Source organism: Trachypithecus francoisi, unplaced genomic scaffold, assembly GCF_009764315.1.
Source record: "Trachypithecus francoisi isolate TF-2019V2 unplaced genomic scaffold, Tfra_2.0 Lachesis_group11, whole genome shotgun sequence".
NCBI lineage: Eukaryota > Metazoa > Chordata > Mammalia > Primates > Cercopithecidae > Trachypithecus > Trachypithecus francoisi.
The window spans coordinates 65171277-65188934 of NW_022681456.1; the positions used below are offsets into that span (position 1 = coordinate 65171277).

Below are 17658 nucleotides of genomic sequence, written 5' to 3' on the forward strand. Positions count from 1 at the left end.
TTCAGGAAAAAAATAAAATACAACAAACTTAACATAACCAGTAAGCTAATTTGTTGTAAATAACCTTTCCAATTGGCAAATAATATTACATTAGAATGAGAAATTTACTTAAAGATTACCTTTTGATCACTCCCACCTTCAAGGTGACACCTGTTCTCACTCACAGATGTACCTGAGTCTGATGATTCTGAGAGAAAAGAAAAAGAATCAGAAACTTGGTGGGTGGGGGAAGGGCCGCTATTCAGTAGATATGCGATCAGTCTAACACAAACCTTTATGCAATTTAACCTTTCAATAAACATTAAACATGTATTTTCCAGGTGGCACCCTCATACTAAATGTTGCAGATGTAAATAAAATAATTCAACTTTAAGGTAGAAGAGCAAAGTATAATCAAGACATTAAGGCTGGGTGCAGTGGCTCAAGCCTGTAATCCCAGCACTTTGGGAGGCCGAGATGGGCGAATCACGAGGTCAGGAGATTGAGACCATCCTGGCTAACACGTTGAAACCCCGTCTCTACTAAAAAAAAATACAAAAAACTAGCCAGGCGACGTGGCGGGTGCCTGTAGTCCCAGCCACTCGGGAGGCTGAGGCAGGAGAATGGCGTAAGCCCGGGAGGCAGAGCTTGCAGTGAGCTGAGATCCAGCCACTGCACTCCAGCCTGGGCGACAGAGCCAGACTCCGTCTCAAAAAAAAAAGACATTAAAAGATTGTAAGATAAATTAGCAGAGAGACAGGACAGTCATTATTTTGTAGGGACAGGGAGTGTCTGAGGAGCAAAAAATCAGGAAATATTTTGTAGGACAATGTGAAAATAGGGCTAGGAAAGGCCATTCCAGACCAAGAAAACGCCATGTGAAAAAGTATTCAAAAGCAAACTAACAGTTCCTGTTGCAGGACACCACAAGCAGTTCATTATTACTGGAATGTAGGCAGGTTCAGATTGTAAAGGATCCTGTGTGTCTAGCCAGAGCAGGACTCAGGCTGTCATTCCCTTATCACTGCATTCTTCCCAGCAGATACTTCAGAATCTTCCCTAATGCGATGTTGCAGCCACTCACCATTAAAAAGGATTTTAGTCCAAGAAATAAAACTGATTTCTAGCTCACAGAAAATATTACATCCAGAGAGCAATAATGAACTCCTAAATGGTAATTTTAAGCAGAAGAGTGACAAATCACTCTGGCAAAATATAAGAAAAAGAGGGCAGAGGCAGGAAAACCAGTATTAGACAATTGCAATACAAACTAAAAATGATTAAAGCCTAAACTAAGGCATGGAAGACAAATTCCAGAGAAATTAAATAGGTAAAAACCAACAAGACCTGGTATTTGATAACAGAAGGCAAAGAAGAAAGGAGTTAAGATGATTCCAAGACTCTGCCTTGGGTGAATAAATGAGTGGCACTATTCACGAAAAGAGAAACTTTAGAAAGATAAACAGATTGGATGGGAAGATAACAAACTGAGTTATTCAGACACATAGGTTTCATTTGTAGTTGGATATAAAGACTTGGAGCTCAAAAGTCAAAGTTTCAGATTTGGGATATATAGACAATCATCATCAAATACCCTTTACTACCCCCTTGGAAACATTTTCATCTTAACAGTAAACTTATGCCTGGACATTAACATTTTGAAATTATGCATTATCATATGTTAATTTTCTCTTTATACTACGGGTAAGGTATTACACTAATTTTCTTAAGTTGTACCTAGTAGGTTACATTGTCCAGGAATTTTGGATTAGTATAAACAGCTGCTACAAAAAAGATGTAATAAAAAGGAAGCCCCAGGCTGGGCACAGTGGCTCACGCCTGTAATCCCAGCACTTTGGGAGGCCAAGGTGGGAGGATCACCTGAGGTCAGGAGTTTGAGACCAGCCTGGTCAACATGGTGAAACCTTTTCTCTACTAAAAATACAAAAATTAACCAGGCGTGGTGGTAGGCACCTGTAACCCCACCTACTCAGGAGGCTAAGGAAGAAGAATTGCTTAAACCTGGGAAGCAGAGATTGCAGTGATTCAAGATCACGCCACTGCACTCTAGTTTGAGTAACAAAGGAGACTCCATCTCAAAAAAAAAAAAAAAAAAAAAGTGACAAAGTTGAGAACATGGAATAGGAGTTCTGAAGTTAATTCTACTGATACCTAAATCAAACTCAGACTGCAAATAATCTGTAAGTTTCCATCTCAGTAATACAATTTTTCTAGTAATGTGCCAAAGTTTATTTAAACAAATGAAGGAATGAATACATCAGGGATACATACTTCAGAAAACTCAAAATACTACTACAAATACTATAATTGTATATTTAGCTATCATACAATTTCTTAAAGAGCTTTAAAACAATAAAATGCCAAATCAGCCTAATAACTACTTTTATTCTGGGATAAAATGGAGGTACTTTTCTGGGCTTTAAATCCTAACTTTGGAAGAATAAGTATTCAACACATTTATTAAATACCACATTAATAAAACACTATACTGTGTGTTGCAGAATGCAAACCTGAATAGCACATAGGTAACAAAAATATAAACAAGTATAACAGCCAGGTGTGGTGGCTCACGCCTGTAATCCCTATACTTTGGGAGGCCGAGGTGAGAGTATCTCTTGAGCTCAGATTGAGACTAGCCTGGGCAACATAGCAAAACACCATTTCTACCAAACATACAGAAAAATTAGCCAGGCACGGTGGAGTGCATCTGTAGTCCCAGCAACTTGGGAGGCTGAGGGGGAGGATCATTTGAGCCCTGGAGGTGGAGGATGCAGTGAGCCAAGACCACACCACTGCACTTCAAGCAGGGTGACAGAGTGAGAGTCCATCTCAAAAACAAACAACCAACCCACACGTATAACAAAGCAATTTTACAATAAAATCTGAATATGGAATAGAGGAGGAAGTACAAGGGAGTGGTCATTTCATTCTAGGAACTAAATAAGCTCCCGAGAGGTGTTTTTTTGTTTTTGTCTTTAAGAAATGAGGTCTTGCTTGTCACCCGGACTGGAATGGCATGATCACCGTTCACTGCAGTCCTGACCTCCCGGGCTCAAACAATCCTCCTGCCTCAGACTCCTGAGTAGCTAGGACTACAGGCATGCACCACTATACCCAGCTGATTTCTGTAGTTTTTGCAGAGGCAGGATTTTGCCATGCTGCCTAGGCTGGTCTTGAACTCCTAGGCTCAAGTGATCCTCCTGCCTTAGCCTCCTAAAGCGCTGGAATTATAGGCATGAGCCATCACACCTGGCCTAACAGCATTTCTTAACTGTAGTTCGAGGATGGGCTTTAGGAAGGGTGTAGTGTATTAGAGACAGCTCTAACCAGCACTCAAAAGCAAACTGTGGGGCTGGGTGCAGTGGCTCACACCTGTAATCCCAGCACCTTGGAAGCCCGAGGCAGGCAGATTGCAAGGTCAGGAGTTCGAGACCACCCTGGCCAATAAGCTGAAACCCTGTCTCTACTAAAAATACAAAAATTAGCCGGGCATGGTGGCATAAGCCTTCAGTCCCAGCTACTTGGGAGGCTGAGACAGAAGAATTACTTGAACCTGGGAGGCAGAGGTTGCAGTGAACTGAGATCGTGCCACTGCACTCCAGCCTGGGTGATAGAGCAAGATTCCTTCTCAAAAAAAAAACCAAACTGTGTACATCTCTTCCCAACTCCATGTTTTTAGCCTTCAAATGAGAGTATTATACTACGGAAGTCAGCAAGCAAATAAATCTGGGCTTTTATCATGGAAAGAAGGTTGTAAAACACTTATTGACTTATCCATGTATATGTACCCATGTGCATCTTTCTGGAACAAGAACCCAATGCTTTTATCAGCTTATTTAAGAGATGTGACCTAATCTCTTAAATAAGAGATAATCAATCTCTAATCTGGTTAATAACCAGTTAAGAACCAGAAGTAGGAACATAAAATTCCACTTCCACAAATTGGTAAACAAAATTTTGTCTATAATCAAAGAAAAAGACCCATCCTTCATCCTTACACAAGGTCCTACCTAGGTAACTGTATTATTTCCCAAAGCCTTTCAATACATTTTCAAGGTAGATCACTCCTAAATAGGAGCTTTTGAAATTACAGACCTTTCAAAACAAATCCTAACTCTGATATCCCAAGTTTTAAATTAATGTAACAAGGTATTTAACCTTACATTAGAACCTCAGTATAATGTGGTTTTAGTTCATATGTACTTCTAATAAATTTATCATATTTTTATTACAATATTAAAGCAACTTTCAAAGAGAATCAATTACAAAACATACGCACATGAACAAAAATGTCTTTAAAATGTTTTTATGGTATTTATTCATGATGCTCAAAATTAACTTACCCTGCTGATTGACTACTACCAAGTTTCTGTAGATCATGGTATATATTTTCCTTGTAGACAGAAAAAAAAAAGAGATGTACATTTTAAAATAATTTGTATTAAGCTAGATTTAACCAGACTTTTACATACATACTTAGTATGAACTACTGCACACATTCAAAACCAAATTTATCATTGGCAAGCTTGTAGGCACATAAAAGCACAATAATTAGTAGCACAATGATTACGTACAGCTACTTTTAATAATTGTTAAAGTCTCTCTAGTTGAAAGATTTCACACTGCCAATTCCTGAAATGTGCTTTGTTTGGACTTTACCAAACCTCAAAAAATGGGTGTGCAAGCAGGAAGCAGTTTAACATACTTATTTTCAAACAGAAATGTTTTCAGCTCTGTGCTTAGTAGCAAACTGCCAAAAAAAAGTATTGAGTTATGCAAAATCCATTAAACACAAACTGCCAAAAAAAGTATCGAGTTATGCAAAATCCATTAAATAGGAATTATAACCTTGACTTTCATCAAGCTTCAACTTCCTTTCTTGATCTTAAAACTTATTAACAAAGGCTGGGCGTGGTAGCTCACACCTGTAATCCCAGCACTTCGGAAGGCCAAGTAGGGCGGATCACCTGAGGCCTGGAGTTCAAGACCAGTCTGACTAACATGGAGAAACCCTATCTCTACTAAAAATACAAAATTAGCTGGCCGTGGTGGCGCATGCCTGTAATCCCAGCTACTCGGGAGGCTGAGGCAGGAGAATCACTTAAACCTGGGAGGCGGAGGTTGCGGTGAGCCAAGATCATGCCATTGCACTCCAGCCTGGGCAACAAGGCAAAACTCTTGACTCAGGAAAAAAAAAAAAAAAAACTTATTAACAGATAAAGCAGCACTCATTCATTCAATAAATACAGACTGAAAACCAACCATGTACCACCAGACACTGGGGAAAACGAAGAATCAAACAGAAATGTATATGCCCTGATGAAGTTTATATCCTAACAGGAGGATAATTCATTTACCCCAGTATTTGCTGATATCACAATGGATTTTTCCCTTTTCTTTTTAAACTAAGGATTTGAGAGAGTGTTAGTCACAAAATACTGCTCCTCACTCAATATTAAGAGGAAATATGAATCCCAACTATCTTTTTTCACCCTTGGGAATAAGGATACGGCAACCTAAACCCATAACATTTTTAATTCATATCCTTTTCAAGTCAATAATTTATCCTATTTCTTATCTCTCAACATTTAGAATTCAAATCCAAGGAAATCATACTTCCAAACATTATCTGAAGATTCAATATTCAGACCAGGCACAGTGGCTCACGTCTGTAATCCCAGCACTTTGGGAGGCCGAGGCAGGCAGATCACGTGAGGTCAGGAGTTCGAAATCAGCCTGGCCAACATGGCAAAACCTCATCTCTACTAAAAATACAAAAAATTAGCTGGACATAGTATCATGCACCTGTAATCCCAGCTACTCAGGAGGCTGAGGCAAGAGAATCACTTGAACCTGGGAGGCAGAGGTTGCAGCCTGGGTAACAGAGCAAGACATCATCTCAAAAAAAAAAAAAAAAAAAAAAAAAAAAAAAAAAACTAGAAGATTCAATAGGTAAAAAATTCACCAATATACCCATATATTTTTTAAATTTATAAAATTAAATCATATATCCCAAGGCCAAGTATAAAATGACAACATATATGGATATTAAACAGAAGTGATTCATCAATGAAAAATTATATATTTATAATATATATTATATAAAAATTATAATAATATTTACAAGCTAGATGAAATTAAATACAGTACTATATTTAAAACTAGGTTAAAACACAGTTGCACATAATATACAAATGACTGGTAAAAATAACTTTTGGTAACAAACCATAGTCCTTTTATTCTCTACTTTTCTTAGTTTTCTGTCATTTCCTAATGTTCAATAATATAATATATACTACGTTTACAATAATGAGGTTGTTTTAAAATTATAAAATCCCTTGCACAGCTGAGGAAGTTATCTTTTTTAATAAAATAAAATCCCATTTAATTATCATCTTTTCAGCTATACTATTGAGCATTAAATACTAGCAGAAGCTAGTTAACTGTTTCAGGTGAAAGCATTCATTCTATTTATTAACAGAATGAACGCTAAGGCTCAACACCGATTGCCTGTGCTAAATCAAATGTGACAAAGAATTCCAAATGTAGGCCGGGTGTGGTGGCTCACACCTGTAATCCCAGCACTTTGGGAGGCCAAGGGGGGTGGATCACCTGAGGGTAGGAGCTCAAGACCAGTCTGCTCAACATCGCCAAACCCTGTCTCTACTAAAATACAAAAATTAACCAGGTGTGGCAGCGGGCACCTGTAATCCCAGCTACTTGGGAAGCCGAGGCAGGAGAATCTTGAACCCAGGAGGCAGAGGTTGCAGTGAGCTGAGATTGTGCCACCCACAGAGCAAGACACCCTCTCAAAAACAAAACAAAAAAAGAATAATTCTAGAAAAAAAAAAAAAAAAAATAAATAAATAAATATATATATATTTTGAGATGGAGTGTTACTCTTGTTGCCCAGGTTGGAGTGCAATGGCGCGATCTCAGCTCACTGCAACCTCCACCTCCTGGGTTCAAGAAATTCTCCTGCCTCAGCCTCCCGAGTAGCTGGGATTACAGGTATGCACCACCATGCCCGGCTAATTTTTTATTTTTTGGTAGCGATGGGGTTTCTCCATGTTGGTCAGGCTGGTCTCGAACTCCTGACCTCAGATCATCCACCCGTCTCGGCCTCCCAAAGTGCTGGGATTACAGGTGTAAGCCACTGCGCCACGCCTAATTCTAGAATACCTGGGTTAAATTCTGCTGGTTAAGTGCCATAATGATAAGTGACCATGAAAATGATCTCCAAAACAGCTAAGGCTCAAATTTAAGCCTTTACTACTTGGTGGTATACTGTTTCTGGGAGTGACTGGAACAAAAATTTATAATAGCTACGACTAATACTTGAATGCTTGGTATGTGCCATAAACTATGCTTTTTTTATACAACGTCTCTCTTCAAGAGCTTTAACCTCCACCTGAACTATTTAATTATCCCCATTTTATAAATGGGGAAACAGGGTTAAAGAGGTTAATCTACCTAGTCACAAAACTAGTAAATGATGACTGGGCTAGGTTTCAAACACTGGTTTATAAGATGCCAGAGCTCAGGTTTTCAAATAATATGCCACAGAGCTAAAAAATTAAATTTCAGCATGTCTTTTATATGTTTTACCAGTTTTTCTCTGACAAAAGTGAATGAGGGTAGAGGTGAACTGAAATGTGAGCCCAACGGGCTTTTTACAATGGACTAAACTGAAGAATTACCTGTGCTCTTTCACAGAGAAGCTTGGCACGCCAAACAAATCTCCTAGAAGATCATTTGAACAATATACAATATGTTGTTGCTTCTCATCATATAATCGTTTAGTCATAATATACTGGCCAAGATAAAAAAGAACCTGAAATAGAAATATGATTTCTGAGCATTAAAGAAAACTAAATATTAGTTTTAAATACATTTAATAATATACTATTTATCTGAGTGAGGTAAACAACCAGCAACCATATCCACAACTATGTAGAACAACCACCATTTTGTACTTAGAAGCTACTTTTGGCTGGGCACAGTGGCTCACACCTGTAATCCCAGCACTTTGGGAGGCCGAAGCAGATGGATCACAAGGTCAGGCAACAAAGACTATCCTGGTCCCATCTCTATTAAAAATACAAAAATTAGCCAGGCATGGTGGCGGACACCTGTAATCCCAGCTATTCTGGAGGCTGAGGCAGGAGAATGCTTGAACTTAGGGAGGTGGTGGAGGCTGCAGCGAGCTGAGATTGCACCACTGCACTCCAGCCTGAGCGACAGAGCTAGACTTATCTCAAAAAAAAAAAGCTACTTTTAGGGCTTTTCCATTTAATTCGACAGAAGCAAAAATAACTGCTTCTCTATTTACTTAAGTAAACCTTAAAATGTGAGGTTTTTTTCTTTTTATAGACTTTAACTCTGCCCAGATACCTAGATACTAACATACTAGGAAGGGAAAAGGCAGCAAAACAAAAAACTGATAGCCATAAAAAGTTGCAGAAACAAAACTCGACTAAAATATGGCAGTGGCCTGGAGTCACTTAGTAAACAGTCATAAACACTATAAACCTCAATAGCCTCTGAGGTCACCAGAGGAGGAGGACAGAAAAACAATCAATCAATGACAGCTACAAAACTGAGAGAATTCTGAGAATGAAATAAACCCTCTAAGGTATCAATTTACTCCATATTATGATAAATAATAAAAATAATGACTTTGAACCATTAATAAAAGTTAAATTACATTCCCTGTGCTGCATTAAGACAAGAAGTTGGCAATACATTTTTAAGATATCCAGATATAAACCTATTGACAACTACCTAAATACGTATGGCATTTTCCAGTTTACAATGTACTTTTACAAGTATTATCTCACTCTGATATTTCATAGGATTATTGCTGTATTAGAAATGAAGAAACTGGGTTGGGCACAGTGGCTCACACCTGGAAATCTAGCACTTTAGGAGACCGAGGTAAGCAGATCCCTTGAGCCCAGGAGTTCGAGACCAGCCTGGGCAACACAGTGAAACTCCATCTCTACAAAAAAATACAAAAATCAGCCAGGCATGGGGGTAAAAGCCTGTAGTCCTAGCTACTGCAGACACTGAGGTGGGAGGATCACCCGAGCCCACGAGGTCCAGGCTGCACTGAACAATGATCATGTCACTGCACTCTAGCCTGGGCAAGAGTGAGACGCTGTCACCAAAAAAAAAAAAAAGAAGAAGAAGAAGAAACTGGCCCCAGCTTTTCTGACTCTTAATCCAATGCTCTTTTTACTACTCATACTAGCTTTTACTACCTTCCTGTGTGCCCCAGAACAAAGATCCTATAGCTGAGAACTACATCAGACAATACATACACTACTGTTACATAGTTTAGCATAAGCATTCTAAGTCTTTATGATGGCCTTGGCCAATTTTCTCATTTCTATCTACTGCTAAATCCATACTTTTTTGTTTCCTTAACTGACTATACAATGATAGTAAGGTCAATCTCAAATTAGCCCTAAAAATACCATTTAACCTGGCACTTCCCTACAAGCACTGTCTTTGGATTTAACTGGCTAAGCAGGCATCAGCCTTAAAGGAATATTCTTATGTGACTGTGGATTGGACAGATTGTTGTCCAGCAGTGGGAAAGGAAAAAGGAAGAGAACTTAGATTTATTCCACCAAATATCCCTTAAGGAAGTTTCCAGAAGTATAGCTGGAGAGGAAAAGGATACGGAAGCTCTTCCTGCCCCATTATACTGTTGTAGGGAAAAAACTTTAATGTTTTAAGTAATCTGAGTCCCACAAACTAAGTGGGAGAGAGAGAGAACAGGCATATTTCAATCACACTGAAATTTTGCCTAAGGTGGCTCAATCTCTCACTGAAAAGCATGAAAATCATGCTTCTGTGCACAAATTTAAAGCTGGGGAATGCACTAAAATGCTGGATCCATTAAATAGAATATATGGTCATGAATCAGCTCACCTCTGTCCTAGAAAGATCAGTATACTGTACTCATGTATCTCTAGTGCAGAAGTTCTTAACCTGGGATCCAGGGATACCCAGGAAGTCCTTGGATAGAATTCAGGGATCCATTAATTTGGATGGGAAAAAAATTCTATCTTTATTTTCACAAACTTCTAACTAGAATTTAGCTTTTCTTTCGATTATAAATGTAGGCAACAAATCACAACAGCACAACAGTATTAATACCTGTGATTTCATCACCAACAAAAATCATAGGTGTTTTCATATTATACTGTGCTTATGGCAAACATTTCAAAATATGACTTATATTCCTCACTAAATCAAAATTATATTTATTGGCCATGCATGGTGGCTCATGCCTATAATCCCAGCATTTTGGGAGGCCAAGGCAGGTGGATCACCTGAGGCTAGGAGTTCAAGACCAGCCTGGCCAACATGGCAAAACCCTGTCTCTACTAAAAATACAAAGAATTAGCCAGGCATGGTGGCAGGTGCCTGTAATCCCGGCTTCGTGGGAGGGTGAGGCAGAAGAGTGGCTTAAATCTAGGAGGTGGACGTTGCAGTGAGCCAAGATCATGCCACTGCACTCCACCTTGGGTGACAGAGCGAGACTCCATCTCAAAAAAAACCCAAAAAAACACTATATTTATTTATTTATTTTTTTTTTATTTTTTTTTTTTTGAGACGGAGTCTCGCTCTGTCACCCAGGCTGGACTGCAGTGGCCAGATCTCAGCTCACTGCAAGCTCCGCCTCCCGGGTTCACGCCATTCTCCTGCCTCAGCCTCCCGAGTAGCTGGGACTACAGGCGCCGCCATCTCGCCCGGCTAGTTTTTTTTTTTTTGTATTTTTAGTAGAGACGGGGTTTCACCGTGTTAGCCAGGATGGTCTCGATCTCCTGACCTCGTGATCCGCCCGTCTCGGCCTCCCAAAGTGCTGGGATTACAGGCTTGAGCCACCGCGCCCGGCCAAAAACACTACATTTATTATAGCTGCTTCTAAATCTTAGTACTTATTGTGTTAATAAAAAAAGCACATATATCACAAACTAGTTTACTATTTTGGTAACCGTATTTTAGTATGTTTCCTTTGTAATTCTATACATTTTATTTCATATATTTAAAAACATGATTCTTAGAAGGAGTTACCAGTCTAAGAAGGCTTTTACCAGTCTACCAAAGGGTTCACAGCATAAAATGGTCAAGCACCCCTACAGGGCTTCTGCTTATCTGAGTTCCTAGCTGAGAAATGAAACTCGAGTATAATTAGAATTTTCAGCTTTAAAATATAGTCCAAATGACCACAAAATTAAATGTTGCTGCTTAATGAAAAATTCTTCTATATGGTCAATTTCTCCCCACAGTCTTGAAAACTTTAAGTATGGCTACATGTAACTAGTAAGATACTAGTCATCTCTTGATTCAGCTTACCTCTTTCATAGTGTAAGTGTCTTTTTGTGCACCAACAGACTTTAATAACTTCAAAAGCAATGGCTTTGGTCTAACCTATAAAGAGAAAAGAGCTGTTATTATACTTCCAAAATTATCCCAGAACTATAGGCCCTGCAGCAAATATATCCATCAACTTCAATAAAGGGGATTTGGAAAAAATGCTGGGGAGGATCTAATTATTATGCAAGTATCACGGACTCATCAAGTATCACTAGTTGTGATCAAAGATAGCATCCAATCCAAGACAGAAAAAATTACTTTCTCCTTCAGCTATTTATATTACCTGCTTACTGCCTTACAAACAACCATAAATTCTTAAGATCCAATGAGCTTACTGTACTGATCCAATGAGCTTACTGCACTGATCCAATGAGCTTACTGCAAGCTAACTTAGAGAATCAAAGAGAAATGAACAAATCTTTAGAGTGCATCCTATTATCAATTTTCTCTAAAGATTAGGTTCCTGAAAGCTAGAGAACTTTACTAACCTAAGCTGACAAGAGTAATTAAGAACAGATCAGACACAGCAACCCAGGTCCCTCAACTACAACTCACCATTTTCTTCCTAATGTATCATGCTGCCTCTTAGTTGGTCTACATTTCAAATATTTACTTGACAAACATTTACTGAGCTAATACTATGCACTGGACAGTGGTAGGTACTGCAAAAAAAATTACAAATAAGACATATGACCTGTATTCAAGGAGCCTGCCAACTAGATTAGGGGTCAATTTTTTTCTGTAAAGAGCCAGACTGTTAAGTATCTTAAGCTTTTCATACAAATGGTTCTATCCAAGTAAAAAGTATACTTCTTATGTAAACCAACGGGCATGGTTGCATTCCAGTAAAATTTTCTTTACAGAAAGAAAGGAAGCTGGCTGGGCGAGGTGGCTCATGCCTATAACCCCAGCACTTTGGGAGACTGAGTGCCAGAGGTTCGCTTGAGGCTAGGTGTTCAAGACCAGCCTGGGCCATACTGAGAGACTCCACCTTTACAAAAAAATTTAAAAACTAAAACAAAAACAGGCAACAGGACAAAGCTGGCCAACAGGCTAAAGTTTGCCTGCCACTTATCTAGAAGTTTTACAAATGGTATTGAGAAAATAATCGCCATGGGGGAGGGGAATGTAATGTACTTATATGCATTTTCTCTCTTCCTTTTACCAAAATCTGCAAAACTCAAGTATCTTTACAGCTTGCCACCACCACACAAACTGGTACCTCTGCACCTCTCTTTGATATGCCCCAGTCCTGTGTCTAAATCTGACAGCTGTTTAAAATCTGACAGCACCCCCACTGGGACTGTCTTAAAAACAGATTTTTTAAAATTGCCTATTTCCAGCTAATCAATAAAACAAATATTAAACAACTGAAAAATTTAAAATACATATTGAATTATTAATTTTTCTGATTGCACTTTTTTAACTGTGCTTACATATGCAACTTTACTTTCAGGCAAAGAATGAATTCTCTCAAAAAAGATTTAAAAATTATCTTTTTTCTTCTGAATTTTTAATATATGCTATATTAGCTTCAAACTAGATAAAATAACTCTAAGTAAAAAATCTGTAATGGAAGATGGGTGTGGTGGCTCAGGCCTGTAATCCCAGCACTTTGGGAGGCTGAGGCAGGCACATCACCTGAGGTCAGAAGTTCAAGACCAGCCTGGCCAACACAGCAAAACTCCGTCTCTATTAAATACACAAAAATTACCTAGGTGTAGGCCAGGCACAGTGGCTCACACCTGTAATCTCAGCGCTTTGGGAGGCCAAGACAGGTGGATCATGAGGTCAGAAGTTCAAGACCAGCCTGGACAACATGGTGAAGTCCTATCTCTACAAAAAATAAAAAATTAGCCGGGTGTGGTGGTGGGTGCCTGTAATCCCAGCTACTCGGGAGGCTGCAGCAGAACTGCTTGAACCCAGGAGGCGGATGTTGCAGTGAGCTGAGATCATGCCACTGCACTCCAGTTTGGGCAACAGATCAAGACTCAGTCTCAAAAAAAAAAAAAAAAAATTCTGTAATGGAAAGCCATCAGTATATTAGTGACTTAAAAGACATGTATTAATGAGAAATGGCTATAAAAGATAATAGCATTCGTAATCTTACATTGAAGAACAGGAAGATAAATTACAGGTAAAGATCTAAATATCTAAAAAATTTAAATCTAGAAGAAAATATAGGAATATATTTGCAAGATAGGCGAGTTCTTCCAAAGCATGATAAGAAATTCAAAAGCCAACAAATTTTCATAGAATTGTTCTCAATGGGGAAAAGAAAACATAAAAGCAAATGCTACATTAGTAAGCAACAAAAGTTAAACATACTTCAAACACATAGAGCTATTCCAATTACTAAGAAAAATTTTAAAGAACCAAAAGGAAAATGGCCAGAGAAGACGAGGCAAATCCCAGAAAAAACAAATGACTTAACAAAATGGAGGCCTGGTGCAGTGACTCACGTCTGTAATCCCAGCACTTTGGGAGGCCGAGGCAGGCAGATCACAAGAAGTTGGGAGTTCGAGACCAGCATGACCAACATGGAAAAACCCTATCTCTACTAAAAATACAAAATTAGCTGAGCGTGATTGGGCGTGCCTGTAATCCCAGCTACTTGGGAGGCTAAGGCAGGAGAATCGCTTGAACCTGGGAGGCAGAGGTTGCAGTGAGCCAAGATCGCGCCATTGCACTCCAGCCTGGGCAACAAGAGTGAAACTCTGTCTCAAAAAAAAGGAACGGTGCCCAGCCTCACCAAGAAACTAGGGAAAAATGAATTTAAACAATGGCACAGTACCTTTTATCAAAAAAAAAAAAGTAATAATAATTAAAGATTGGTAATATTCAGTGTTGGCAGGAGTGAAACTGTTAGAGCCTTTTGGTGAGCAAGTTACCAGCAGCAATCAAATATGAGTAAAATTTAGGACTCAGGAGTTCTAATTCTATAAAATATTTTTCTTTTTTCAAGACGGAGTTTCACTCTTATCGCCCAGGTTGGAGTAAAATGGCGCAATCTTGACTCACTGCAACCTCTGCCTCCCAGGTTCAAGTGATTCTCCTGCCTCAGCTTCCTCAGCAGCTGGGATTATAGGCACACGCCATCATGCCCGAGTAATTTTTGGATTTTTAGTAGGGACAGGGTTTCACCATGTTGGCCAGGCTAGTCTTGAACTCCTCATCTCAGGTGATCGGCCCGCCTTGGCCTTCCAAAGTGCTGGGATTACAGGGGTGAGCCACCGCACCCAGCCTATAATTCCTTAAAATCTTTCTTACTGAAATAGTCACACGGGATGGATGTACAAAGCAGCACTATCTGTAATACTTAAAATCAGGAGGCAATTTTTAAAAAGCTGTCAGTAAAGGCATAATTTTTTAAATGGCATACTCATGCTGTGAAATACTATGCAGCCATTAAAAAGAATTCTGTAGACTTTATTGACAAGGATGCAAGTCACAGAACAACTACAGTTTCATCTTGTTAGTACAACAAACAGGACAATAACATAGATTTAAATTCAAATGTAAATACATGTGGGTATGCACACAGAAAAAATCTAAAAGGGAACATGGAGCAAAAAGACGAATTTTCACGTTTTACTTTAAAATTTCTCTAATGACAAAAATCTTTAAAACAAGCATGAATAATTTTTGTGACTTTTAGAAATCATTTTTAAAAATTAAATACTGGGAGGTCAAAAAGGAAAAAAAAAATCAGTCACATAACATAACTTCAACCACGCTTAACAAGGTAATGGAACTAATTTTTAAAGCCTATGTGGCAAAGGGCTAAGAAAATACTGACCAGTTCTTAACAGTTTTTAACTCCACGCAGATATGCCCGAGGTAGCACACTTTAAGTTATGCACATACAATGTCATTTACAGAGCCATGCTACAATTGAGGTATATGAAATTTAGTTTATCACTTCATAAAATAAATTCTTAAAAGTTACACGAGACAAAAATACTAACCAGGGTCTCTTGTTCAGAAGCTGGAATCTGTGAGGTGGTTACAGCACCATCAGTAGGTACAGACATGTTGGTATTGCACATCTGCCTACAAGAAGGGAAAAAAAGACACGATGAAAACTGGAAATCATGAAACGTGTGAAAAATACATCACATATAAAGGACATAAACAACGCCTTTGTTAAAACTAAAGCTACAAGCAAGTCGGTGCTTACCTGAATCAGTAGAGAAAAAGTGGTGTGCGTCCGTGCCCACAGGTCTACCCTCCAATCGCCACTGAACACAGCTGGGAAAACGCATGGTTTAAATAGCCCCAGCTGGAGACAAGTCAGGACTTAACTCCTTTTACTGAAGTTTCGGAACGTGTCTGAACTTGACCAGCTCAAGAGGAAAAGCTGAGTCAACCTGCCCATGGAATCGGCCCAATCCCGCCCAGACTACGCGCAGTATTCACAAGAGCGACCCGACAGGCCCCTGCGATAACCCGGACCCCCCAGCCGAGGCGACCCCGCAGCCCCCAGGCCACGTGACCTTTACCCTGGACTCCCGCGGAGACCTCCGAACCACTCCCGCCCCCCACCGCCGCGAGAGCCGTCCGAAACCCCGCCCTCCTCCCTGGCGGCGACTGCCTAGCCCCAGTCCAACAAAACCTCCGCAAAGCCACGTGCCCCGTGCCCCGCGCCCCGCGCCCCCAGCCACTAAACGCACAAAGGCTGCGAGCGGGCAGAGGCTGGCAACCAGCAATGGAAGGGACACCGTCACAGCCCAGAACCAGAAGTGACCGCTCGCGCCGGGCCGGTACCTGCTCCTCACCATCCGGGGTTTTCGCGCTTGGAGTCGGGGGTCCCTCGAGACTCCCCAGTTTCCTTCACGGGGCCCGCGGAAGCACTACGCCCTGGGCCTCGGGGACCATTCCACTCTCGGGGCCAGGGCACTGGGCGCTCGAATGCACTAATCCGGGGAGGGACGGGGCTCCTGACTGCGAAAGCAGCAGGATCTCGGTCAGAGGGGTCGGGGCCGCCCCTCGGGCTCGGCTTCTTGCTCCATTTTCCCGACACACAGGGCCGGACACGGCCCACAAGCAGCCAACCTTGCCGCGGTGCGCGCCCCCTACCGCCGGAGAGGAGCGCGCGGGGTGTCGCGGCGCATCCGGGCATTTGTGCGCGCGCACACACCCGGCCCAGCTTCCGCCAATTGGGTGCGGGGCTCGGCCGCACCGCCTCTGGGAAGATGGAGTTGGGAGTGTCGTCCCGCGGGCGCGGCGGACTCTGAGGCGGGGTGGGGGTTTTGGCCGCGAACTGGGCGGGTGGGGCTCGGCCCGGGCGCGGCGCCTGCCTGGCTTGGCACTGGGACACTCCTTTAGCCGTTGCGCTATTTTTGTATTTCTTGTGTTTACACTTCCCGCCCGCGGTGGAAACTGCGACAAATGCGGATCTCCGTGTCGCTGTTACCAAAAAGAAACCAAAATTAACAGCTGTTTAATACGTTAAGCCCACTGCACTAGCCGCTGGAGTTGTACACAAATGAGTTAAGGCCTGTTTTTAAAAAAGATTAAAAATAGCACTTAAGGCAGGCTTATACACCGGTGCATACCGCTGTTCTGGTTGGAGAACAAAGACGCTGGCCAGCGTTGGTGGGGAGGGGAGCGGTTACTCCGCGCTTTTAGAATGTTCGGGTTTGACCGGGCGCGGTGGCTCAAACGCTTGTAATCCCATCACTTTAGGTAGGCCGAGGCCGGTGGATCACTTGAGGTTAGGAGTTCAAGACCAGCCATGGCCAACATGGGAAACGCCGTTTCTACTAAAAACTACAAAAATTAGCTGGGCATGGTGGCGGGCACCTATAATCCCCTACTCGGGAGGCTGAGGCAGGAGAATCCCGTGAACCCGGGAGGCGGAGGCTGCAGTGAGCCAAGATCATGCCACTGCACTCCAGCCTGGGCGACAGGGCGAGACTCTTTCTCAAAAAAAAAAAGTTTGGGTTTGTTAATCTACACATTCATTATCATTAAAATATATATTTATATGTTACGCACTCATTCTGACTCACCTACTTGCCCACAGAGGTGTGGCAAAAACGTTTTTGATGGGGTCTCATAAGTTGAAGACATAAAGAATTGAGTTAGCTAAACCCAAAAACACAGCCGTTGCAAAGAAGGAACACCTTTCTTTGGCCAGTAAGTGATTAGCTCCTTATGAACAAGGGCCTTTTTCAATAAAGTTATATCCTTCCCTTCTGCAGCTTTTTTTATAAAGTTATATCCTTCCCTTCTCTTGCTTCCCAGCCTACCAGAAAGGAACCT

The 17658-nt window shown here is 41.0% G+C and overlaps 1 protein-coding gene across 5 annotated transcripts in view; it reads right to left on the reverse strand.

The window, feature by feature from the left end:
* Positions 1 to 16805, reverse strand: part of MDM2 (MDM2 proto-oncogene) — a 33485-nt gene extending 16680 nt beyond the window's left edge. The window contains exons 1-7 of one of the 5 annotated variants that reach the window (XM_033221325.1): positions 16159 to 16297; positions 15572 to 15642; positions 15360 to 15444; positions 11371 to 11445; positions 7701 to 7834; positions 4344 to 4393; positions 120 to 187 (exon numbers count right to left, since the gene is read on the reverse strand). In XM_033221325.1, coding sequence (XP_033077216.1) covers positions 120 to 187; positions 4344 to 4393; positions 7701 to 7834; positions 11371 to 11445; positions 15360 to 15440 — 408 coding nt within the window. In that variant the 5' untranslated portion in view covers positions 15441 to 15444; positions 15572 to 15642; positions 16159 to 16297. Of the gene's footprint in view, positions 1 to 119; positions 188 to 4343; positions 4394 to 7700; positions 7835 to 11370; positions 11446 to 15359; positions 15445 to 15571; positions 15643 to 16059 lie in introns of all 5 variants that reach the window. The other 4 variants (XM_033221322.1, XM_033221324.1, XM_033221323.1 and 1 more) reach the window with 4 other exon arrangements.
* Positions 16806 to 17658: the final 853 nt, after the last annotated feature.